The sequence below is a fragment of the Lonchura striata genome, chromosome 8, assembly GCF_046129695.1.
Source record: "Lonchura striata isolate bLonStr1 chromosome 8, bLonStr1.mat, whole genome shotgun sequence".
In the NCBI taxonomy this organism is placed as follows: domain Eukaryota; kingdom Metazoa; phylum Chordata; class Aves; order Passeriformes; family Estrildidae; genus Lonchura; species Lonchura striata.
The window spans coordinates 13,402,530-13,428,694 of NC_134610.1; the positions used below are offsets into that span (position 1 = coordinate 13,402,530).

The 26,165-nt window shown below is 39.5% G+C and overlaps 1 protein-coding gene across 1 annotated transcript in view; it reads left to right on the top strand.

Annotated features, from left to right (window-relative positions):
- Nucleotides 1-26,165, top strand: part of CNTNAP5 (contactin associated protein family member 5) — a 272,631-nt gene that overhangs the window by 68,130 nt on the left and 178,336 nt on the right. The window contains exons 2-3 of the mRNA XM_021526152.3: nucleotides 616-726; nucleotides 8,014-8,207. Of these exons, the coding sequence (XP_021381827.2) occupies nucleotides 616-726; nucleotides 8,014-8,207 (305 nt within the window). The remainder of the gene's footprint in view (nucleotides 1-615; nucleotides 727-8,013; nucleotides 8,208-26,165) is intronic.

Sequence of the window (26,165 nt, forward strand, 5' to 3'; positions counted from 1 at the left end):
TGCTTGTGTGGGTGAGCAAAGCTAATTTGGCCCTGCACGTTTGTGTGAGCTTGGGGAAGAAATGATGGAGGTGTTCAGATTTTGTGATTTTAGTGCAGCCTGAGATGCCTGTGAAGCATGGGACTCACTTTTACATGTTGCAAAAGTCCCCATGGCATGTTTCTGTGTGTCAATGTGTGTCACTTCCACACAGAAATATGAAGTTGTAACTCCTACATTACATACTTGTTCTATGGAAAAACTGTAGTGGACACAGACCACCTGGGGTGTTCTCTAAGGTCTGCCAGGGCATTACTGCACTCTTACAGTGACTTTTGCAATGAGAGTCAATGCCCTCTAACTGCAGGCTAGACAATCAAACCTCATTCACTGAAAGGACAACATTTTCCACTTTTGCAAGCATTTGATATCTTAATAACAGCTCCCATGTGGTTGATGTCCCACCATACTGGGAAATTCTGGAGGGTTAATTTCAGTTCTCACATGTGAATTCAAGCACAAGTGTGCTGTGTGCCCACTCTGTCTACTAAGTAGAAAAAGCACCACCTGGAGATAGCACAAGTTGGCATATGTGTTGTTCATACGATGTTTTGTTTTTGTTGTTTTCCTTTTTAGATAATTGTGATGATGCATTGGTATCTCCCTTACCTTCAGCTGCCCTTACCAGTTCCTCTGAGCTCTTCAGTACTCACAGTTCCAGCTTTGCAAAACTCAACAGGAGAGATGGTAAGGTTGCAGTATAAAATACCTAAACTATTTGTTTTAATCTCTTTTACAAAGAACAACTTTCTATGCTCTTTGTATGCAGTGCATTCAGAGCCAAGCTGAATAGAGAGTGCACTATGTAGGAGCTATTTCCTCCTTTATTATGGAAAGCTTCTATTAATTTTGAAGATCTCCACTTCTCTTGTTGAGATATCAATAAAGAAGTTCAGACAGTTTTTTTGCTTTGGATGAGTTCCCATGTTTTAAGAGTTTAAAGGTCATTAGGTTTCATACCCTATTCTCAAATGTGCTAAAGTCAATAGCAAGTAGGTATAAAATTGCAGTGGAATTCAGTGTTTATACAACCCTGTAGAAATAGTGAACGTGAAAAACAGCTGTGCAGACATTTGCCATCAAGAAAGTTTGAGGTCCAGATAATGAGTTTACATACCAGGTAGAACTATGACTATCAAGCATAGTACCAGAAAGGAGAGGTTGGCAGTATTTAGGGCATCATTTGACATCCTGTTGCAAATTCGGATTCTCAGAGCTCATCTTACTTCCAAGGTAGAGCCTCTAAAAGTGAAAAGACCTGTACTACCATATTACACATGAATTTAATTTTAGGAAACACTAGAAAGATCACTAATAGAAAAAAGTTTTAATTGAAAATAAATTAGAATTTTCATTCTTAAACATCCCTGAAGTGTATTTTAATCAAACACCATTTGATAAATCTAAAGACAGTAAAGGGCTATCTCTTATATGCTTGGCACTAATGATAAGGAGTTGCTTGTCCATTAAAGAAGTGTTAGATGGGAGTTACAATATCATATTTGAACTCTTGAACCAGAGTTCCTCAGCAAGTAAAAGGTCATGGTTGTATGACCATGTTACTGCTCAACAAACAAAACATTGAGCATGATATTTGAGTTTGCCCTGCCTCTGTCTCCAACTGCTGGCTGAGATGGTGAATAGATATGCTTACGTGATTGTGCAGATGGCTCTAACAGCTAATTTTATCTGTAGAAAAGAGGAAGAGGTTCAAAATCAGTATTGCAAGTCAAGCTCTGGCTGTACTCTGCATTAAAGAGATACTAACAATGTTTGAAATTATGACAGTGGTTTCAATTTAAGGTTAGAAAATGAAATAGGTCTTAGTTAACTGTCCCACCCTAATTTTGTCATGTAGTGAGGAGTAAGATATTGTAGTTTTTCAGCAATCCAGTATCACACTGGTAAGGTCCATGCTGTCTTTTAGCACTAGTCATAGGAACAGAAGACAGAGTATTGAAACAAAGCCCTAAGTAAGGGGGTTGTTTCAGCAACTTATGTTTCATCTTTTGAATGCTTATGTGATAACTGATGAGCTGAGACAACACAGGGCCCTAGAAGCTAAACTCTACCTCGTCTAATTCTTTTGCTGCATGGACTTGTGCAGGAATGTGCAGTTGTGCTGGCAGAGTTCAAACGGAGACTTGCTATGGCTTAACCCCCGAAAAATGAAGTCTCACACAGCTGCTCACTCCAGCATGGCCTTACCACAGCCACAGTCCTTTCAGAGGTAAACCTGCTCCTGCCTTCCCCATGGCTGCAGTCCCTGCTTTGTGGTGGGCTTTGACATACTCCAGCATGGCCTCACGCTCAGCCACGGTGCTCCAGGGAGTGCCTCCTCCAGTGTGCACTTACCCTTGGCCCCAGTCCTTCAGAGGTGGCAGCTGTGGTACAGATGTAACCACAGCCACAGGCACTTTGAGATGTGCTCTGGCATGGGCTTCTTCACAGCCACAGCCCCCCGGGCTGTCCTTCTGCCACAGAGACTGGCCCACAGGTCACACCCCTTTGCCTTGAGTTCACACTGGAGTTCCAGCCCGCCCAGTGCACAGAAGCAGCAGAGATGCCCTGGCCACTTGCCAGCCCAAGAGCATGGGCACTGCTGTTATCAAAATGTTCCCAGGCCCAGCAGTCAGAGGATGAGCAGTACAGCAAGCAGCAAAAGCAGAAAGTAGCTACTAATGAGCAGTAGACTCTAATAAGCAGTAAGGGAAGCAAGCTGCTGATTAATAGCTAACCAGCAGTAACAGCTGGAAATTCAGCTAGTACATTCCATTCAAATCTGTAATTATCTCAAACCCTTTGAGGCCCACGTTGAGCACATGTCCTGGACAAACCCCAGCAACTCAGCCCTGCACAGCCACTCACTCCCCCTGGTGGGGTGGGGCAGAGAATCACAAGAGTAAAAGTGAAGGCATCACTCTGAACTAGGGAACTCATCACTCTGAACATCCTCCTTTCCTCCTTCTGCATCCCCCAGCTGTAGATGATGCATGATGCTGTATGGGATGGGATATCCCTGTGGTCAGTTGGGGTCAGCTGTCCCAGCTGACCACTCCCAAATTTTGCTTACCCCTACCCTCCTCACTAGTGGTGGGGTATGAGGAGCAGAAAAAGCCTTGGCCTGTGTGTCAGCAATTCTCAGCAAGAACAGACACATCTCTGTATTACCAGCACTGCTTCCAGCACAATTAGCCCTGTACCAGCTACTGTGAAGAGAACAAGTCTACTCTTGCCAGAGCAATGCCTGGTCTTGGGTTGGAGGATCAAGTCGATGGTGGCTGTAGAAACTTTCTTTGACTGTCACTTGAATGCAAATAGTAGATATCTTTACAGGAAATAATATTTCTTAACAAGGACTGAGCTATGGATTTCTGATAGTATTGAATGGTTTGATGAGTTGGCTTAGCTTTGCTTGCAATTGATAACACAGTGATGCAAGGATCAGAGCCTCTGGGTAGAAAGCCAGAATAATATATTTGTTAATGTAAACCTGAATGCAACAAGTGAAGATGAATTTATAAAGCATAACCCAGTCTTTATTGACAGAAAGTTCTACTTCGTCAAGTCTATTCAGTAATAGATAACAATAAGTGAAAGGCTGTTGTTTAAAAAAAAAGGGCCTGCTGTAGTGGAATGTGCCATTTAAAAAAACAAACACAGAGTACCCTTGAGTAAAGCTTTGTGTGAACAGCTGAAAGCACTTAATTAAAATGCTGATAAATCTGTACTGGTAATGCTAAAGAGCTAGTATAATTCTGATAAATATGATTCTGAGGTATGAAATATATTATTTTCCCATGAGAGGGATTTATCAGCTTCTTTGTATATAGTAAATAAATAATGAAAAATAATAAGAAAATTGCTACAGTATGACTGTATCACCTAAGATTTTTCAGTTCATATTAGCTCTCAGCCTGAATAGTCAGTATATACAATTATGTATGAGAATATAAAGCATATATTATGTCAAAAAGAATTTATTTTATGGCCAGGAAGTGTTTGATCTGGGCATTAAAGTAGAGTTCTGCAGCAGGGAAGCACTTAGTTGCAGTGGGAAGTCCAGGAGTTTTTAGTGCTGTATATAAAGCCATTTGAGCTGTTTGTAAGGCAGGTAGGGTGGAAATAATAATTCCCTTTGCTTTGTAATAATCAGCTACAAATAAGTATGGGCATCCTGAGCAACCCTGGGGAACATCAAAAAGCATTGACTGTGTAACACTGGGCTTAAATGCAATTTTTGAAACAGCTAAGGCAAAATGTACAAACAGTCTGAAAAAGAAACAAAAGTATTTGATCATATTTCTTGGAATCATATGGGTCTCCATCTGAGAAACCATCAGATTCTTGCTCTCCACATATTTCTAACATTATGATTTGTTGTCATGGAGAATATGAACAATATATCAGATTCCTGTGGTATTGTTTCTCCACTGGGGTATTTTCCGTATACCATACCATGTTGAATGCCTCCTTTGAAATGATCCCCAGAACTTGTGAAATGTGTGAGCTGTGAGGAATGATGGTGTAGCAGAATGTGCAGAATCCTGTTGATGCCAGTGGGAGCCTGGTGGGCAGAAAGGGGAAATACTGAACATCCTGCCTCTCTCGTTTTTGTGTGAGAGACAATGGGACATCTTAACACACCTGAAACACATGTGCAGATATGATGGGCACAATCAAAGCTAAATTTCTGTCTGCTTTGCGTTTATGCCACAGTTAATAAGTCATATAGTCCTTTTCAATATGTTTGTGCCCAATTGCAGGAAAAAGACATTTGGTTATGCTTGTATCTGTTCAGAGGACTTGACATCCTGTAAGTTGAGTCGACAGTAGTCTGTGTTGTTTCCTGGTAGAGCTGTCTTGTCCTTTGTCTTGGGCTTGTGCTGGCAAACAGTCCACAGGGCAAGCATCAAGGTGCTTAGAGGAGCAAAGGGCTCTAAATAGTTGCTCTGCTTTAGCTGAGGTTTTTTGCTACTTACCAAAAAAAGTACAGGATGGGTTGTTGACACACTGTCAGGAACGATGTGCCTAAAAGAAGAGTGCAGATTGTGCTGGAAAAAATGCCAGTATCCCTTGTGCCACCTACTCTGTATGACGGAGTAAATGTGGAGGAAAAAGAACATTTATTGATTTTTGGCTCTTACAGCAGTATTTGGTGAGGATTTGGGATAACCACAGAAGCAAGCAGAAGCTACACGTTTGCTTTACTAGCAGAAGCGAGAGAGGCCCAGTGGGAAAAGCTTCAGTTCTGCCCTCAGTCATGCAGCCAATGCAACTTTGCTGTTGCAGGCATTTTAGCTGCCATCCTTACTCGCAGTAGAATTACTGTCCACCTGTGGAAATGGTAATGGTGGAAGGCTTGGGAGAAGGGAAACACAGTGGGCTTGCTTCTCCACAGGAAAAAAATACACTAAGCAGCTGCTGTTCTGTGAAGTCATAGCCTCTACCTTTATCTTTCTTGGAAGAGCAGCTTTGGAGAGGTGATGCTACGAGCAGGTGGCAGTGCTGTGTCTGCAGTGCTTGCATCTAAAGAGTGACATTCCCAGCAGACAAATGTGCTTGTCATGTAAAGAGAGATGCAGTTCAGAGATACCATGCAATCTATGATTTTAGGGCTCAAGCTCAGCACAGATCTCCCAAATTTCTGTTCAGTGTGTATCATTTGTCTGACTTTGAAATTAGAAGCCTGTGGTGTTGTGCTCAAGCTGGAAAATAGCAGTGCACAGTGAAGCCAAACACTTTTGTTGAAAGTGTAGCACATTCCTGCCACTTCTAACAGCAGAAGGGAGAAAGCCTAAAGTAGATATTTAGTTATGATGTTTGCCATACTACTGGGAAGCATCTGTGCTAACAGGCTTGGCTTAAGAATTTATGTATAAACTAGAACATAGAAAGCAAGGTTTTTGTGTGTTTTTAATGGAAAACTCACAAAATATTTTTGTTATAAGTTATTTTCCTTCATCTAGTTGTTGTTCTCTGTGTTGAATGAAAGAAATTTGAAAATGCCAACTTTCTTTTAATATGTGCTGAAAACATCTAGAATAGGCTCCTTTGAGTCATGAATGGAACAACTTTGCCAGAACTTCTGAAGCAGATTTTTATATCAGTTCCTGGAATAAAAAAGGCAGCAACTACTGTGTTCAGAGTCTATTTTAGATATTGGATATTACAATCCAAAGGAAGTTTGCCCTTGGTTCCCGTGTGCAATAGTCACAATTGTGTTTAGGAGAAATCTGTAGTTTGCCGTCTTTGAATACAGCTCTGTAGTTTGTACCTTAAACTTGTACCTTTCTATATGGCACTTAAAATATCAAAATAAAAAAAATGTGGTGTGAGAGGTAGGACTTTTAACAGGAGGCATTATAGTTTTATATAAACTATATATAGGTATGGAATTGAAAGAGCTATGAAGTAGTTGAAGAAGAATCAGTGATGAAATTCCTAGTATTCTCATTAGGTGTTTCATGGCATGCTCATAGGACAGAGTATTCTATTTAAGGCAGGTAAAATAATCAGTGGTGATGAAGACTTCTGTTGTGACTGAAGAGGATAAATCATGGCACTAAGAAATAGTGTTGGTTTGGTTGCAAACTCTTTTCCCTGGAGAGTTCTTGTAGGAGAATGGAGACTGAGTCATCCAGGGAAGCAGGAACAATACAGGTATGGAATAGATATGGTTCAATTTCAGGAGTTCAGGTAAATCCTATATTAATAAATTGTAATAATGACAATTCTAACACCTACTCGTGGACAAAGGGATTTCAGTTGTGAGTTGTAAAGTACAATACCATCCAGGAAAAAAAGATATTTGTAAAAGTACAGAGTTACTGAAATTGAGTTAATTGATAGAAACCACATTTATTAATTTTTCAACTCTATTCACTTCAATGAACTTTTCATGGAGCAACTTTGAGACAGATGTGTTCAATTTTATTTCCAATGTGATTGTGTTCACTGTAGACATGCTGGAGTGCTTTTCCAAACTTCCTTAATAATGACAAAACAAAAAGGTTTTGGGTTGCAGAAGCAGTGGCAGCCTCAAAATTTGCTGTCTTGGTTGCTTGGTTGATGGTTTGTGTGCTTCACAGCTGCATTGATTGCTTATTGGTGAGGCTAAATTGACCACCAGGTGTATGCAGAGAATAAATGTGTGCAAGGAGAAACAAGTTAAAGAAAAATAAACATAGCCTGTAATTTTAGGGCGCAAAAAAAAGCAGGAGACAATAAAATAATATATTCCAGTCTGGAATGATTTGCTTTTTAATCACAACCTTCAGTTTTCTTCCATATATTGTAGTGAGCAAAGGGGTAAAATGCAAGCAGTGATTGCAGTTCTGTTTCATTGGCTTAGTGTTGCCACAGGCCCATTTAACCTCTGGAGGAATTCAAGGGATAGTGCAAATCTTTACTTTTAAAGAATAAACATGAATTACAAGCTCATGTCAGAGACAGCCTGCTTTCCAGTGTGAAGGCAGTCCTTTTAGTTGTTCAATCAAATGATTTCTAGCTTTACAACAAATTATCTGAAGTGCATTTATGAGCTGTAATTAAACAATTTTTTCAAATACTTAATAGGGCTCAAATAAAAATAACTAACATTTTGCATTTCTTTCAGAACATAGCAAAAAAGGAAAATATCAAAGCAAACTGCAAGTTACAAGTCCACATTCCCAGAACTGCAAGGAGGGAATAGATATGAATTTTCTTTTTTTTTTTTGTGATTGAGCATGTGCCAACCTCATTGATATTTGTACAGCTGGAAAAGAATAAATTTCCATAAAATTCAAAATTCCTCATGAGCTTTAGGTTAATGGAGATAACCTGATGGAAGCACACCTCCCATAGTGTATTTCCTAATACTAAAATATGAGAAAACAGCTGCATGCTCAGAAATCATTTAAATGTTCTTTATCAAGCATAATTCTTTTGTGCTGTCATTGCCATCTAAGCTCTCCCCATGCGATCTTTCAGGAGCTGGCGGCTGGTCCCCGCGGGAGTCCAACGAGCAGCAGTGGCTGCAGGTTGATCTGGGAGACAGAGTGGAGATCGTGGCGGTGGCCACGCAGGGCCGCTACGGGAGCTCGGACTGGGTGAGCGCCTACGCGCTGGCCTTCAGCGACACCGGCCGCAACTGGAGGCAGTACAGACAGGACGACGCCGTCTGGGTAGGTCCGACCCGGCAGTGCCTTTGGCCCCAGAGCTCTCTGGTCAGGCTCCTCTGGGTGATCGCAGAAGCAGCTCTGGTTTCACAACTGAGGAGCGCTGCAGTGGTGAGAGAGCAGACCTGAGCGACTCCACGGGGCGTTTGATCTGAATGGGTTATGGCACCGACTGTCTGTGTAATACAAGCTTGGGCCCTCAGGAGTACATTGCTTCTCAGGCTATGAGGATGATCAGGGCACTTAAAATCACCTGTGTGCTTTTGTGCCTGGTTGGCTCTGATTCAGGCACACCAGGGTAAATGGGGCTAATCACCTTTGTGCTTTCTCCAGGAAAGATGAAAATTAATTCTATGCCTTACACGTGTTTGGCCAGAACAAGCGAGATCATGCTGAGGAAGATGGGTGGTAAATTGTTCCTCAGCTGGAGAAGGCTGGAGTTGCAGCATGGGTTGTGGGATGATTTAGGAGACACACTAAAAGCGATCGAGGCTTTTTCTAATACTTTGATGCAGACTTGGCCATTGCTATGTCACAAGTTCAGCGTGTGCTGTTGGTAGGAGTGCATGGGGGCAGCAGTGGCACCATAGGTGTGGATGGAAAAGTTTCCAAGCTCTCCTTTTGTACAGAAAATATCAGTTGTTAGTGAATGGGTAAAAAAATGGTCAGATTCTCCCCATGCTATGTGGTGAAGTTCTGTGCATCAATAACCCTGGTAGCATGAAATAATGTCACGTTAAATAAAACAGATTCTTCACAAAAATAAAGGGGAGCGTGTTAAGGTACAAGTACACTTATGTTTCTTCTTTGGTTAATACTTTGCTTAAATGCTGTGTCACAAAAGCACATTTTGCTTCCAGAATATAATGACTGTGAGTGATGAGAGCTGGGATACAGCACGAAAAAGGGAGAAGGGCTGCTTAATTCTTCCCCAAGTGTGTGTGGTGGCAGTGGAGATGCATGTACAGGGAGGTGAACTTCTGCACATCTAAAATCCATGGTATCATCATTTTGTTTTATCATGGCTTGATTCAGGGAAAGCTAAGGAAATCCTTCTTCCCTTAGGAAAGCAACTTTAGTCCTAAGGTGGTCATAAAGTTGTCAAGTGCTTCACCTGTCACTTGACATGTTATTTTAGGCTGTCTTTGCTCTGATCGGTACATAGACATATATATATATATGTTTAAAAGCAATGGAATTTGGACTGAATATATTGATAATTTCATCTGTCTCTTGACTTCCACTCCTGGGAATCTGAAATCCATACTGACATATTTTTACAGATTTGGTATCAGTTAAGTGCTTCTCTGCCTGAAAATATTATGTGGCTTGTTAACATTTTGTATTAGGGCAAATTAATTTTTTATTATGTGTCAAACTTTTCAGTGCTTTTCTTTCTGGAAACACTTGAACTTTTATTTTATTTTCTAAATTTTTCTTCATAAGGGGAAACTTGAAAAGACAAATAGAATTTATCACAGCAAATCTTAATTCCGTAAGGATTAAATTTATGAGTTTCTTATCTGGCACCTAATATTGCACATGAGAGTAAGAACAAGCCTAGCAGCATTTAGGAATGAATTAGGATTATGAGCAATTTGGGCTCTCTTGTTTTACTAGAGTGATCAGGCATGAAGTTGATTCAGGGCAGAAACTGACACAACTTCCAAAGCCTCAGCAGACCTGGATGCTTGCTTTTTGGAGAGATAATTTTTGTACATGTTTCTAATGGAAACCACCATAGACTACAGAGGATAGTTCTCTATATCATTGAGGAAAAATGAAATAGACTTTGGGTGTGGAAAAGGAAACAAATAATTTGGATAATTTTCCAATTACCTTAGTATCTAGGAGTCACCCTGACCAAGTGGGCCAGTAATGTAATTCCAGTCCAGAAGAACCATTTGCTCAATGTTCCCAGAGAGCTTGAAAGGTTTGTTAGGATGCCTCACCAAACTTTCCTGGTGGAAATATATGATAATGTAAATCCAAAGTAGGCTCATTTGACATTTCATTAGACACTTTAGTCCACCTAAACGGGCAAGTCTCATTAACACTTAGGAACTTGCATGCCTACCCATGGAATTAATGAAGATAAGAAGTCCTTCTGTACAATTTTTATTCTAACTAAAGAAAAAGTTGATTTTTTTTCCCTGGCACTTTTGGATTTTCTTCACTGAATTAAATTAGATCTAGAGAGCCATTTGGAGCACAAAGAAGAAAGCCAAAGAGGATTTCAGAAGCATGTATAGCATTATAATTTCTAATTATGCACTGTTCCTCTTTTATTGGCAGTTATCCTTTCCTTAGGGTTTTTTCCAGCTAAGAAGAAACATAGAAGTGTGCTGTCCAGCTGAATGTTAAAGGTTTTTTCAGACCCTTGGATGAAATGAGGACAAGCACAACATGGTGCTTGTCCTGAACCTCTGACTCTTGAATAGCTGTAAGGGAAGTTTTGCATTGCACACCCCTAGGAAAGAACCCTTGCCCTTAAGGTAGTGGACCATTTCACAGGGCTGGGAAAGCAGCCCCCAAGGGGAGCCTCCACTGTCACAATCTGTGGCAGGGTACACTGTACCAATCTGTCACAAGTGGGGTGGTTCCAGACTTGGGGATCTCTACCTGTGCTGGCTTTGGTTCAGTGATGTTTTTTTCTCAGCAGGAATGAAAACATACCTCAATTATCAAGACTGTTTCCAGCACAAACCCAAACCAGACCCCTTATCCCCCATACCAATATACCAATTACACTGCTATGAAGAAAATTAACAGTTAAACAAAGCATTTTCCCTTGTTTTTTTTTTTTTTTTTTTTTTTTTTTTTTTTTGTTGTTGTTGCTGCTTTGTTTTGGGGTTTTTTTTGTTTGTTTGTTTGTTTGTTTTTCCAGGGTGGATGAGATGGTCTGTCAAAGGATGATTTAAGCCAGTAGTTTCCTCTGTCAGGGTGAGGTGGCAAGTTACCAATCCTTTATTTCTATCCAACCCAAGTCAGATTTGATGTGCATTTTCTCCCAGACTATGTGCATGACTCCGAGGGAAAGCCATGGTGTATTCCCCCTTGGTGATACTGCAGTGCTCTCTTGGAGGAGCATGCTTGGCCCAGCCTTTCCCCGCTGTGTATCACCAGGCCATTAACCACATTTGGTGGGGACAGGAGGAGGACAGGGCCTTCAATAATCCCCAAGTAAATCTGTCCACATGAAACTTTTCTTAATGATCCCAAGAATGTCTGATGGTCCCTATTGCAAGTGCTCTGATGCTCTGAGCAGTTGTTGTGGGTGTAAGTTTGGTCCACCCATATGGCAGAGATGTTCTGCAGTGCATTGGAGACCTGGGCACATAAATTTTATTGGGCTGCCAATAAAACAGATGTTTGCACACCAGCATGTATGACGTATCACCAGTAAAAAATCCCTTTCTCTTTATAGAGATTACAAGGCTTATTATCCTCCTCTCCCAGCTTGCATACAGCTCCCATCAACTTCCCTGTTAATGAGGACTGCATAGACAGATCGCGGGGAGAATCAGAAAACCTTTTAAGTTTTCACTCTGCCTGTGTTTATGATGTTAGTAAATTCTGCAGCTGGAGTTGAAGACAAGACAGATTAGCCATTTAAAACCAATTTTCCAACCCCATTTGTATTTAAATAATCTTGTTACAAAAGGACTCTGTGGTTCAGAGCAAACTAGACTTATAATTATATTTTCAATATGGATAAATCAGCTATGTGTGGACACACTAGCTATTGATTGGGAGACATAAAACATAAATCTTATTGCTTGTAACAAGTAAATGATTTTTCAGTGTTTTTAAGTGTTGAATAATTCAGAATTTGCTTTACCTGCATACACATCACAGCTTGACTCAGTTCAAATTGTGTATTTTACTGGGAAAAAAAGTCTGGGTTGTGATACAATGCTATTTCATTTTAGATTGCAATTTTTATGCTATCTATATTGAAAAATACTTTACAAAGCTGAAAAACACAATTATGCAGGAAGGCACAAAGGAAGGGATGACACAAGCATAGATGTATGCAACAAAAGGAAAAAAGAGATGTTCTTTATACAAAGTTTTGAAAGGAGAAAGAGAGCTTGTGGAATTGGAGATAAAGGGAGCCTTCTCTGACAGTGGCAGAGAGGCTTTTATATTAGAACAATGAATCAGTGCAGAAAGGCAATGAAGAGGGAAAATGGCATAGATGGCAAGGAGATAGTTCACACTCTGTGCAGTCCCATGCACATCTGGTGCACATTGAGCAGGAGCGTGCTGGTTGGTAATGGTCAGCTGGAATCAGCTACCTTGGTTGGTGAATGTTCTGGTAAATCTGCTGTCCATGGCATGTAGAAGGCAGAATATGGCTCTGTGTGAAAGAGAGGTAGTGAGCCCTAACCTCAGAGCTGCATCAGAAGATCTGAAGTGCTCCTGTAGTGTTGGACCAAGACACCTTGGTCATGCAGGGAATAAAGCAGAGCTCCCCTCCCGTAGCAGTGCCCCAGCTTCTCACAGGTGTGAGGATGCTGTGCAAGGGTTGGAGAGTTGGCAGGAGGCTGAGGATGCATTAGGAATGGGTAATTTCCAGGGGACCAGGGAAAGTGTTTAATAGAGGTGGCAAAGATCCCTTGCATTCCCTTTCATTGGGAAACTTCTTGCTTGCACGTGTGAGCTTTTGCTGAACCAGAGGCTTTTATAATGAAGTCTAGAGGAGGGTCACCCTTAATTGGCTTATAAATCTACAGGGGTGCTGTAAACTTTCCCATTCCACCCTAGCTGGATAATGACTCTGGAACTGTTTTGGTGAGTTAATTATTGTGAACATAGTTAGAATATTAATCTTCTTGTCAGATTTATAATTGTGCTAATTTATTCTAAAGCATCTTTTAGCTCCCAGTTCTAACACCCTCCAAGCAAGACAAGAGCAAATTTTCACATGTAGTAATGAGAAGTCCCACATTGTTTGCTTGGGTTAGAGAATGAGTTTCTGCTTGTCTTGTTACAATGCTTCCTGCTATAATAGTATTAAGATATATTTAAACTCCTTTATGCACGGTAATTATTGCCAGTCAAATAGGTGTTAAGCAGTAAGTATCTGTGGATTATTTCCTTTCCCATCACCTTTGCTCTACAAAAAGAAGAAGAAGAAATAAAAAGCCAATTGCTACTTTCAAGTAGGAATGCAGAAAACAATTCTGTCTTGCTGCAGGGAAACAAGGTTTTCCAGAAGTTTTCATTGCTATGTTATTACAGATTTTGAAGAGTCTACCATTATCCCTTTGTTATAATTAGGACTGTTCAGATTTAAAACTGCCTGATTCTGAGATGCTGTTTGGATGTTACTAATTTGCTTCTAATTCTGGTTTCACATACTGAGCTGGCTGCAAATGTGGCCTGCTGAGCACATTCTCAGGAAATCTGTCTTTCTTTATATCACCAGGGCAGTTCTTCTGTTGGGAGAATAATTCAAAGTGTCAGTATATCTGTTTTTGTTAAGTGCACTCTGTATGGATTTATGTCTGAATAAAATGGGTATACTTAGAATTCAAATAACCCTTTACTGCCAAGATACTGGAGTTAGCCTTAAACTAACTGAATTTTGTATGAATTCTGTTACCTTACAATATGCTTTTATTGCTGGTTAACTGTAAAGTGATATTAAGGTGGAGTCTAGATAATTTCATGCTGATATCAACATGTTATCCATCAGCAGTGTCCTCAGGAATTCTCTGTGCATGGTGCTTGGCAGCAATTCACTCTGACCCAGAAAAAATTGCAAGAAACACGGTAATTGACAGTTTGTGCTGTTGTTACTGACTTCCCAGTCTTGTACCTTTGCAAATTTCCTGAAATGCATATTTTGCTGTAACCATTCCAGGAAGGCTGAGAAATGTTCTCTAATTTCTCATTCTTACATCCTGGATATTCTCCATGATTGTGTTTCTCTGCTGCTTTTGTGCTAGCATCTATAGGGTGCAACTCCATAATGTTGGCCATAATGGATTAGAATGGGAAGAGTGGTTGGCATGGGTCTGGTTGGTGATGTCTGGTCCCGAAACTTAAGTGTATTCCAATTATTTCCAGAAGTTTTGTTTTCCACAGTCAGAAAGCTGTTGTTTCCCCTCCAGGCATCTACTAAGACAGAAAATTTTGTTTGTGGTATGCTTGGATGGTTAATGTGAAAAATAGGGGATATTTCCTCTTAGATGGTGGAGTTTAGCCAGCAACTCTTTTATATCAGTAGACCAAGTTTCATTATTTTTGTTTGCAAATTATGTTCCATGACATTTGAAGCCTAAAATAGGTGCCTTTATAAATTCTGAATAAATATAGAACAAATAGGTATGTAATCCATATGCCTACAGAGTTCAGTGAGTTTCTTTGCAGTTGTTTGGTACATTTTTGGAGCAAATGAGTGGTTCTAGCTGTCTGAAAAACCAATTCTTTTGTGGGAAACCAACTAACGAGTACTGTTATTGTACTGTTATGTACTGTAAAATAAGACAAATTTCCTGCTGCTGAAAAGTATGTCACTTCACTTCTACTGATTCAGTAGTAGATTAGATCAATCCAAATAAATAAACTGGTTTGAGTTGTAGTGTTCAGGTCTTCAGTAGCTGTTACAAGATTGCACTGATTTTGCTTTGAGCCCTTTCTAAATATTGGATTAATCCTGTAGTGAGAAGTTCATGAGCAGAGAAATAGAAACCTATTGCTTGTGGCTAGTGAAAATTGTACATGAGAGAGAGGCAAGCAATGAACAAACCATTGCAAACCCCTCCAGGACTGGCAGAGGGGTGTGATCTTATGTAGACACCAGGTTTAGTGATGAGACACACTTGTAAAGTGATTGGAAAGAGGAGAAAGGAGAGGAATTGAGATGAGGGAAGACAGAGACAGATGGAGAGATAGAGAGCTATAGTCAGTGACCAGAGCTTTGGTGTCTAAGATGGAATGAAGAACAGTTTCATTACATCTTCAGCCAGCAGCAGCAGAAACCAAGGGTTTTTCGTTTCTGCTCATCCTCTTCTCCTTGGTTAGCAGATCTGTATTCCACCTTGGGTTAATGTACCCAGTGTTTCCTGCTGTTATTCACACATCAGCTGCAGAGAGGCCCCTACAAAATGTTTCTGAAACACTTTTCTTGAAAAAGTGTTGTTTTCACAGAAACTCTTTTCAGAACTAAGATTGGATCTTTGCATAGTGGCAATGCAGGAATGGGGAGATGGGAAAACAGATATGTCCAGATGATTTATGGGGTGGACCCTGATTTATTAAAACTTTAATTTTCTTAGGCTATTTGTTAAAGGTCCCACATTCTGCAAGTGTCTTTGGTTGTGTGGAAATTCTGCCGCATTGCTCCTTTATGGTCTGATTGGGAGCCTGTTGCTGTCCCTGGGGCCCTTTCCCATCAGGGATCCCCAAACTGTGAGGATAATGAAATGTTCTTCCTTGAATGATCTCAGGTGCCAATGCCTTTTTTTTTGCTTTTCTTCTTAACTGATGTGTAAGCTAAGGTGACCTTGTTATATATTAAAAAAAGAAAAAAAAGTGTAGGCACGCAATTAGAATTGTCTGATAAGTAATATTTTTTTGCTTTGATGTAAACTATGAAATTCTGTAGTGACATCATCTTTACAGTGCTGAAACAATATAAATACTGAATATATTTAATTAGATCTTTTCCCTATTTATAAAACAAAGAACAATTAGTGAAAATAGTGATATTAAAAAAAATAACTCAGTTATTATTCTTGTTATGAAGGACCTCTTTTAATATATTGCTTTTCCAGATGTGTAGAGCATATTTTACATCTTTTGGTGGCTCTAAAATTTTAGCGTGTGAGAACTTTCAAAACACATAATCATTAATCTTGAAGGTTGTTATACCAATTGTACTTTTGACTCTCAAAGCTGTTTCTCAGGGAATAGGGACAGATAGAAGTCCTTAGAAGATCCCTTGAGGTAAAAATAAGTAAAAATAAAATTTATCTGTGGAATGAATAAGCCTGTCCATGTTCCTTTGAAATTTAACATAACTGATTTTTTTAATGTGTGTCTGTCACTTTAGGGGAGCTGCTTACAGCTGCTCTACTAGGGTTAGTTAACTTTTATGAGGGTTAGTAATCAAACATGAAAATAAACTTCAGCAAACCAAAGTAAAGAGTAAATCCTGACATAGCAGTACTTAAGGGACTTTTACCCCTCAGGGAATAAATATTCTTAAATATTGAAAGTTGAAGGTAAAAACGCAGCTCTGGAAACATGATGAAAGGTTCCATATATAGACACCTTTTCTCCTTGAAGGAGAGGTGAGATTTGACTCAAATAGAAACTAGTCAACTGTTGTGCTCAGAGAAACTAAATGTGAGGCACATTTTTATTTTAAGTATTCAGACTTCCATATGAGTGATAAGAATGCACAAATCTCTGGAGAAGATTCTAGCTGACTCAAGATGAGGTTTGTTAGACTTTTTGGAGAATTTGTATGGAAAGATTTTGCCTTGGAGTATTTCACGTATAGGTTCAGCTCATAAAAATAATTATTTCATTTACAAGAACTTCCATTTGGAAATTAGAATTACCATTTGAAAATCCATGTCATGGTTGACTCAGGAGAGTCTTTGTCTTGATAGAAAGTCAAGAAATCATCCGAACTTGTCCTAGTTAATTTAGGAAAGATGATCCAAACGAGCTTTACACCTTTTTGCTTGGCAACTGTTTTAAAGACTAAAACAATTCTAGCAATGACTAGCAATTCTATTCACTCTCCTTCCATAAATCCCCATGGATCCAAGAGGTGCAGGTCCTCTTGGCACTGTCATGATAGCCAATTTTGGCTGATGCTTTCAAATCTTTTCTCTGGGTGCTTTGGGGGAAAACTGAGATTCTTAAGATTGCAGGGCAGGAATTCACTTGTAGTATCAAAAGAAAACGGCAGTCCTTGTTCTGGATCCAGATTTTGTATTTCTATTATACAGTTTGCTGGCACAGTGCGACTTTCTAAACATCTAAAATGTGTTTTATTTGTGTCGGATCCGAACCTCTGTTTTCCTCGGGACACAAATGCTCATGCTGCACTACAGAGCTGGTCCACAGTTATTCATCTCTCCTTGCTGAGTCCTTCAGACCAAGAGTATTTGTATGCCAGTTAGAATATGTGTGTGCCTGCTGGAAAAATCTTAATGTTAGCAGTATACATTAATGGTAATACTTGTAAATTCCATATGCTCAGCAGATGCTTTCTAATTTAGGCTTCAGTTAAAAAAAAGTTAAATAGGATAAGGAAAGGAAAAATACTGAAAACATGTCTCCCAAGAAGCCTTCTGGGATGTTACTCAGTAAATTAACAGAGATAGATTTTAGTCAGGAGAGCAGATACTAAGAATCATGCTCTTGAAGGATACCTTACAAATACTTCCTTCTTGCATCACACAGTACTTCAGGGAAAAGACTTTGTCTCCAAGGAAGAGGGCACACATCACTATTGTTCCCATAAAGCAATCTCTGGATAAAAACTATTCTGTAGAGATTTAGGAGAGATTTCCACATCATGGCTTCTACATTGTTTTGCAATGGAATCATTGTTCAAGCATCTGTCACTTTGTTCATTATGTTTCTTCACAAAGGGTAGTTTTCCTTGCTTATAATTTGTGTTCCAGATGTATGTATTCAGGCTTTTATACAATATGTACATCCAGTATGTGATTTTTCATAAGCACTCTCTAATATCTTTACACTTTCTAACTTCTGCTTGTTTCTTGTTACAAATTCACAAGCACACTACCAAATCCATTAATATTTTATGCTGAAGAAGGTTTGAGATTAGTGCACTGAAATGTGCAGCCTTTTCTTGGTTTTGTTGCCTCTGAACAGGAGATCAAAACTCTTGGTTTTAGTATTGAGAACCGTTTTGTAATGTCTAAAGCAGAGTTAGATCCCAGAGTCAGAACCCTAGTTTCTTATTGCATCAGTGCAGACAGCTGAAGTGTGCAGCTGACTTTTGTAGAGAGCACTTAGTATTAACAAATTACACCCAACAAACCATAACAAAGTTCAGTCAGCCAAAGCCAGGGCTAGCCCTATAGAAAGATTTCAGAAATTTCAAGTAGTTGTGATTTGTATCGCAGTCACGTAGTTCATGACTGACACATTTACAGGTAGCAACTCCTTGTTGGCAGCAAACCTCAAGTTCAGATACTATAGCAAGGAGAAAACATTCTGATGTGCTCTGCTATCCTACTATCTGCAGAACCTGTGGGACTCATGAAAATATGCACAAAGAAAGGGAAGGATACCCACCCTTTAAGAAACTGACTGTTTGAAATCTGATGGCATGGAGGTCATGTCTAGTAGCTTCTGGATGTGTTGGCTGAATTTCCTCACAGGAGAAGGGGAATTTTGAGTACTGCAGGAACAAAAAAGGCATCTTCACTCCTTATCCTTAATGCTCTTTTTTCTTTTTTCTTCTCTCATTTTACCTTTTCCCTTAACTACTCTTCTGTCCCCCTTGACTGTGCCACAATAGACTGCTTTTGTTTTGGTTGCTTCTCCAGCTGGAGTATATATTATAGTGAAGAGGATAGTGGAGATTAACCTAGATAGCCTTTATTTATGGAATTCAGAGGTATGTTTAATTTCTCAGTGGGAATTATTAAGGAGAAAAGGATCTAAAGACAGTTACAGAGATTCTGGGATTTCGTAATACCTCCTTTTTAGTGCGACACTTCCTGTTACTTCTACTTAAAGCAAATGCTAACTGACTTTGAACAGTGCTTTCTAAACCCTGTGAGGTTATTAGGTACAAGTAACTACTCATCTGAATGAAGGTTTTAGCCCGTGATCTGGCAAGCATATGGGCACTTAACTCATGCATTTACATTTACAGAATGAGCCATGAAGCATAGCAATTTAGAAATGAGGAAATCTGAAATGTTGATTCCACATAACTCTGTAATAAAACTTCCAGTGGTTTGAGGATTTCATCCCACACCTGTAATTAGGTGCTCAACATAGGATATTGTAGACTGGGGCTTTGCAATTACATACTTGCTGAATTTGAAAGTTACTTACTTAGTTGTCTTATTTGCTCTGCAGCTTGTTTTTTTCTCTTTTTTTTTTTTTTTTTTTTTTTTTTTTCCTTCCCTGGAAAATGGTTTCTCCGCCAATTTGTTTATCTTGAGGGCCTTTCTTCCTTTCTTCGTGTCTACACTTTGTGGATGGCCAGAGCCATTAGAAACAACTGCATATCTGCAGTCTGATTTTTGAAACTGCAGCAGCAGCAGATTGCCATGAAATAAGGCCTTGATTTCACACTGTCCTTCACCTAACTTGGCTTCTTCTTTTTCTTTTGCCAAGGTGGAGGTCAGCATTTAGTGCTTAGCCTTAGTATTTGAAGGCTTATAATGGTATTGCTGTTTATGGACACTGTTTTATGTCCCTGGACATTATTTGGTTATAGCCCTGTAAAATATGTGTGCTATTCCAGCCTGAGAAATATGTGCATGTGGTTATGCATACATCACTATAAAGGTTAACAGAATTGGTGATCTGCAAGGAATATTCTTATGAAATTAAAGACTCGCCGATATTTAAGGCAGGTTTCAAGAGTTATTGGCAAACATGCAGAGCACATATGTATATGTATAAAAATATCTTAAATTCATAGGACAGTGGAGAAGCAAATATGAGACACAGAGGGAAGGCAGAGTTTCAGGTGGCATTCATCCAGCCAAGAATGCAACGATGAAGATTTATAATTACTGTGACGAAAATAACGATGATTCTGCTGCCACGTTTTTACCATGGCCTTGGGGTATAAGTAATTATGCAATGATCAGTTGATTCTACATATTCACAAATTTAGCTATTTATCATAATTGGTTAAGTCCCTTGGAATTAGTCCAAATTTTTACTTCATACAGTTGGTTGTAAAAGGGAAGGGGAAGGAAGTATCAGTGCTGTTTGTCTGTTACATTACATAGTAACTAGAATCCTCTTGCTTCCTTCTAGGGACCCTTATGCATTCAAGCACAAAACCTAATACAGCATCAAATGGTCCCAGAGGGTTTATTTGTCTGGGTAGCAGCAGGCAGAGTGATAAACAAAATGTCACAGATGAAGGAGCAGTGCAGGCAGTCCTACATGTCTAGCAGCCATAGACAGTGAGCTGTGGCCTGTTATCAATTTGTCTTAAATCATGCAATTAGACATCTTTCTTTATCACATGCTAATCACTACCTTCCTGGCCCAATTATACCTGCTATCTTTCAAGCACATGGCTATATAAATGGGGTCACTGTAATTAAAATTTGGCAAATAGACTGAACTTTTTCCACGTTCTTAATAGCTGGTTACAAGCTAAAATTGCACCATTTGTGTCTGTGCAGCCATTTACTTCTTGCTACCTTGAGTATTCTTCTAGGTCTTGGTATGCCTTGGACCTCCCTTGGGGGCAAAAGCACAGCTGTTCAACACCAAATGCTTCATTTCCTGAGGTATTCCCATGATAAAATGAGTGGTTGTGGCCCCGAGACACATTCAGGTTCCCTGTGGTTTTCTGATCTTCTGGCCCAGTGAGCCAGAATAAAATGATTCTTCTCTTAGTGGCAAATAATGAGAGAAATGATGGCTCCATGGTGAGCCTTCCTTCAGATGAGCTGCAGAGCTGAGTCCAAGTCCTTCACTTCCAAATAAGCACAGGTGTTTCATTCCCAAGGTGTCTGTTTCTTGTTATCTTGTATTTTTTCCCAGCCATTTCCATTTGTAATGACATCGAGAGCATTGCTGGCATTAGTGACCCCTGCCTGATTAGTAGGCCCACCTTCAGGAAGTAGAACAGTAGCAGAAGCAGCAGCAAAATATCTGCTGAGATACAGATAAACAGGACTGCAGGAAATTGGGGAACCTTTCTTTTGAATGGTCAGAGTCCAATCTCCTTGGTCAACCAGATGTTTTCCTGAGAGGTTTAGGCTCTCCTTTAAATTTCAAAGGCTTAAATCTTCTCAATCCTTTTGTGAGCTTTTAGATGAATTCAGTTTTATGGTTACATAAATTTTTCGGCAGTGGTAGAAGGGACTCTGTTCCACTGCAGAAGAACTGAAATAAAATGGCAGTAGACTTAGGCAGATCAATATCACTCTTCTGTGCAATTTTTAAAAACCAAAGTTGCAGCAGAAAAACCAGTTATTGCAATGCTATTTAATTCATTTAGCAATAGAGTGCATTGATTGATATTGTCATAAATAACAAGCCACTTCATCTGTGCCCCCTCGCTGCCCTATCATATTACACGTGCAGGCTAAGATGAAAAAACAGCTGCAGCCCTTCTGAGCCTCAGGCTAACAAGCCTTATTGATTGCACTTGTCGTGAGTAATCTAAAGCTAAAAGATAGCAGCCCATAGGATTTGTATCTAAGCATCATAGGCCAGGTTTGAACCCACACCATTTTCTAGGCGGGTAGTGCCTGTGGAAGCTATGCTGCTTTCTAGGCAGCTGACATGTTTTACTGGAAACAAGTGCAACCAGAAGAGTCATGTTCTGAGCAGTGATTGGCAAAATCAATCCTAATTAGGCTGCAGATATTCAAGGCCACTTCTAAACCTGAGCCTTTTCTTGATCCCCTTTAATTATGTATTCAGATCAAAATGACACCCTGAGCTATTATCCTGCTTGTTAAACCCACTCAGTTGCTTGCTGTCTGAGCAAATGCATCTAGGTTTTGCTAAGAGCCATAAATGGTTGCCTCTGTCAGTCTCTACACTGAGGGAGCTGCAGCTGTGTCCTTCAACATCTTAGATTTCAGGGCTCACTGCAAAACTTTGGAGTAACTTTATGCAAGTTGACTTCACACTCAAACTTCAGCTGTCACTTGTTTTCCTCTGTGGGGCTTCAGAGATACCTCCTTTACAGATGTTAAATCAGAGCATTTAGAAGTATCTATAGGGGAACAAAAGGCATTTCTTTTGTTTGCTTGTTGTTTTTTATCTCACGTGTGAGCTGTCACTCCTTGCCTTGCCCTTCCCAGAAAAAGGAAGAGAAGAACAAAATAGATATGGGAGCTTAGAAGCTTGATTTTACTGATTAGCAGGGCTGACAGTCAGGGGCAAGAGAAGAGCAAAGGCTGCTTAATCAGTGTGCCTTTGGGGGCTAATTCAGTATTGTAGACATGACCTTTTCTTTAAAAATCTGCTGCAGACACATATTTCTTGGGCCATTGTGGCATGCCAAGGTGTGAGATGGTCAGTGACACTGGGCAAAACACCTGAGCCTGCAAAAAATTCCCTGAACTTGCATATGAGTGAAATAGCAGGTAGAACAGGAAGGTAATGAGAAATGTATTAAAACCATATTTATAAATTATTGATTTTTTTTTTTGAGAGGAGTGATCAGAATACTTTGAGGTAACATACTGTACTTCTGCAGTTGCTCATTCAGTAAAAAGATAAATTATGTATAAAAAAGAAAACTAGAAAATTTGCAAGCATTAAAATAGGTGCTATTGTGGGGCACACTGAAGGTTATCCCAATGAAGGTGTTTGCTTTGCATGGAGATCAGCAGATTTTGGTGTTTATTTAGATCAATGAGTCATCTTCCCTGCTTACAGAGACTGATAGAGTTCCTTCTATAGAACCTCTCTTTCTTTTTATTTTCCATTTTTTCCTCATTGTAGTTTTGCTGCTTATGTTATTTAGTTCTTCTACCAGCTTTGCTGGAGGTAATTTCCTTACATACTATTTGTTTTAGTGTTTTTATTAAATTTTATAGCACAGGTTTTGTTGCCACTTAGCTACTAAACATTAATGTAGTGCATACAAAAAATATAGTTCACTACTTACTCTGAGAAGTAGCAAAGGGAATACCTTGGTACCATTCCTATAAGAAACACCATGAACTCAAGATTGCAGGAATAAAAACCAAGGGAAAAAAAGTCTTGGTTTCATCAAGCTTAATTCTCTAAAAGTCATTGTATACTAATTTTTCTAGAGAACATAATCACATAGCTAGAGAGAAGTTTTTCCATTTTCCTTTGACTTTAGGATGCAACTGAAAATTCTGGTCCACTACTGTTCTGAAAATGAAAGCTGTAAGTAGGGCTTTTATTTGTGTCTGTTATATGTGACCTTGGACTTCATTCTGTGATCCCAAATGTCATTTCCAGGGTTCATTAGTCCTTGTGTGCTGCAGTTTTCTGGTAATGTTGGAGGCACTTCTGGACTTGCTATCCAGTGGGCAAAACATTAAAGGCCTCTTTGGAAATACATACTGAATAATGCTATTAATGTTTTAATATGCCGTAGGTTAGGTCAGAATTTGCTTTCTTCAGCTTGGAGTTTAATTGCTCCAGTATCAGCTGGGACACCTGGTGACTTTGTCACCACTGCTGTCCCATTTTTAAGCTGTTCTCATCATGGAAACCATTTGTATTGGAGTGAGACACTCCCTGGAATGCCTTTAGCAAGGCACTGAGAAGTTCTCGCTGAGCAGCTGCAGGTGGAGCTTTGGGGGGCAGGAGCTGATGGCCCCCAGATTTTCCTGCCTTAGAGTGTGAGGGTGTAAAAGCCCCGAGGTTCCTTTGTTCAGAGTCTGCCCTCGGACACACAGCTCAAGCTGTTATTTTGTTATTTAGTTATTGGATCAAGATGAAATTATTTCAAGAGGTGTTAGGGAAATCTGGTGTGACTGCGAGTTTTGGGTGCGCAGCTGCGAAGGCGCCACGGTCCCGGCTCAGTGTGAGAGTGCGACTGCCAGAGTGGCTCCTGGGCAGCTGGACAGGGAAGGCAATTCCTGAAACCCTGGCCACAGAGCTAGGACTTGCAGCAAGGAGGCAACTGTGTACTGGACAATGCAGTGTTTGCTGGTAAAAGTTCCTAGCCTCAAAGGATCCTATTGTGTGCATGGATGCTAACAAAATCTTTAAAAGTTTGTTGTTTCTTCGTATTAAGTTTCACTATATTTAATTCTTGGAACTGAGAAAAAAGCTTTATTCAACTTTTATATCAGATAATATAGTTGTTCAATGAGATTTAAGTTTTTGGGCTGCAAACACTGTCAATAAGGATTTATGTCTACTTTTTTTTTAAATTGAAAATTAAAGGGAGAAGAAAAAGATTTGTTGGGCTGACAAAATATTAGGGCTACCCAGTTGAGAGGATCTGAAGTTATGTACTGCCATTTAAATTTATTACTGTATTGATGAATATACTTTATCAATTTTCAACATGTAGTCCTGCAGTGCTAATAATAAATTATGAATCTAGAATTACCAATAATTCTTTATTACTCACTTTAGAAAATGAACATGGAAAGATTTACTAGTCGTACAGAAATCTCTCTGTCCTATCTTTTATTTTTGAGCCTTTTATTTTCTTTTTGGTTGGTTGGTTTTTTTTATTATTTTTGGCCAAAATCATGACCTTCAAATTTCCTGCATCACTGTTGGATAATCACCAAATTTCAAATTAATATTCTTCTGTGTAAGTGATCACTGCAGCATGACTCCACAAAGTTTGCTTGAATTTTAGTCTGGATTCATGTAAGTCTAGATTTATAATGTATTCTTGCCAGGTGTCCAAGGGGGTATGTTTCCTCTTCCTGAGGCTATCAGGTACCCTCACAATTAATAGTCACATTAGCTATAATTTTTTTCTTAGCTTTCATGATCCAAGTGTCCTGGAAGCATTAAGAGATATATAATGATGCTCACAATCAGGGCTGGATCTGACCTTTTAATATCTATGACAAAACAGAGGGTAAATAAATCCCTTCAGAAAGAACTTGACATTAATTCTACCTTATCTGCCCAAACCTGTCAAAGGTTACTACTCATCTGGGCTATTAAAATGCTAGTGTTTGCAGACTCAGAGAAAATTGCTGTCTCTTGGCAGAACAAGAACCAGCAAGCCAGAAAAACAGTCAGAAAGTACAATTTTTTTCACTCTAAATTAGAAACTTGATTTTAAGGTCTTTCCTACCAGCTTTCTCCAGATAACATTTATGGAAGTCATGTTTTGCAGTGATAGTTTGATGGTGCACCAAATCTTTATTCAAGATAATTAGCTACTTTATCTTTGATGTGCACTTTACAGTGTGTCATTATTTTTTTCAAAAGTATTGTGTTGCATTTTCAGGAATACTGGCTTTCCCTCCAATTATTTGAGTAACAAAATTACTTCTGTTTTAAACAGATGTGTAAGACTTATTTTTGTAAAGCTCAGTACACTGTTACTGTCCTTACCCAGTAACAAAGGAACAGGAACCAAACTTGGAGAAACCAGAGCACAAACAGCAAAAAGACTTACATGAAGACTTACAGAAAGCTGAAGTCAAATACAGAAACACTATTCAGTGTTTATTTGTGGAATAATTTACTCTTGGGTAACACTCCATGTCTAATCACAGTTTGACTGGATAGTTACACAAAGCTTAATTCTCTTTTCTCTTGGCTTTTTGGTAAGGAAATTGAGGAAAACTGTTCTTAAAAATAGGTTAGGCCTTCATGATGAAAGAAACTGATGTATTTGATTCTTTTTTCAGAGAGATTTGAACTAAGACGTTTCCCAGGGCTTCTCAGCCACCCTAAATGCAGGACTTTGGAGAGATGGTAAAGCACATTTATCTGTGCACCCTGACCTTTCCCAGCCCAAATATCAGCATGAGCCACACCATCTTCCTCCCTGACACATTTCATGGTGTGCTTGTTGCCACTGGAAATCTGGATGCAATGGCCTGGAGGGGCACAGGCACTTCAGAAAGGAGTTGGCACAAATGGAGGGGCAGGGCAGTGGGGCTGCCTCTGGGGCTCATTTGTTCTGCAGTCCAGGCAGAGCATCTGAATTTGCATTTTCAAATTTCTGTAAAAAAAATCTATTAGCAGTCATGACTGGTAGCTTCAAAGATGCCCTTTCCTTATATCAGGCTGATGTGTGTGTGGCAAACTATAAAGTCATGCATAACATTTATGATGGTG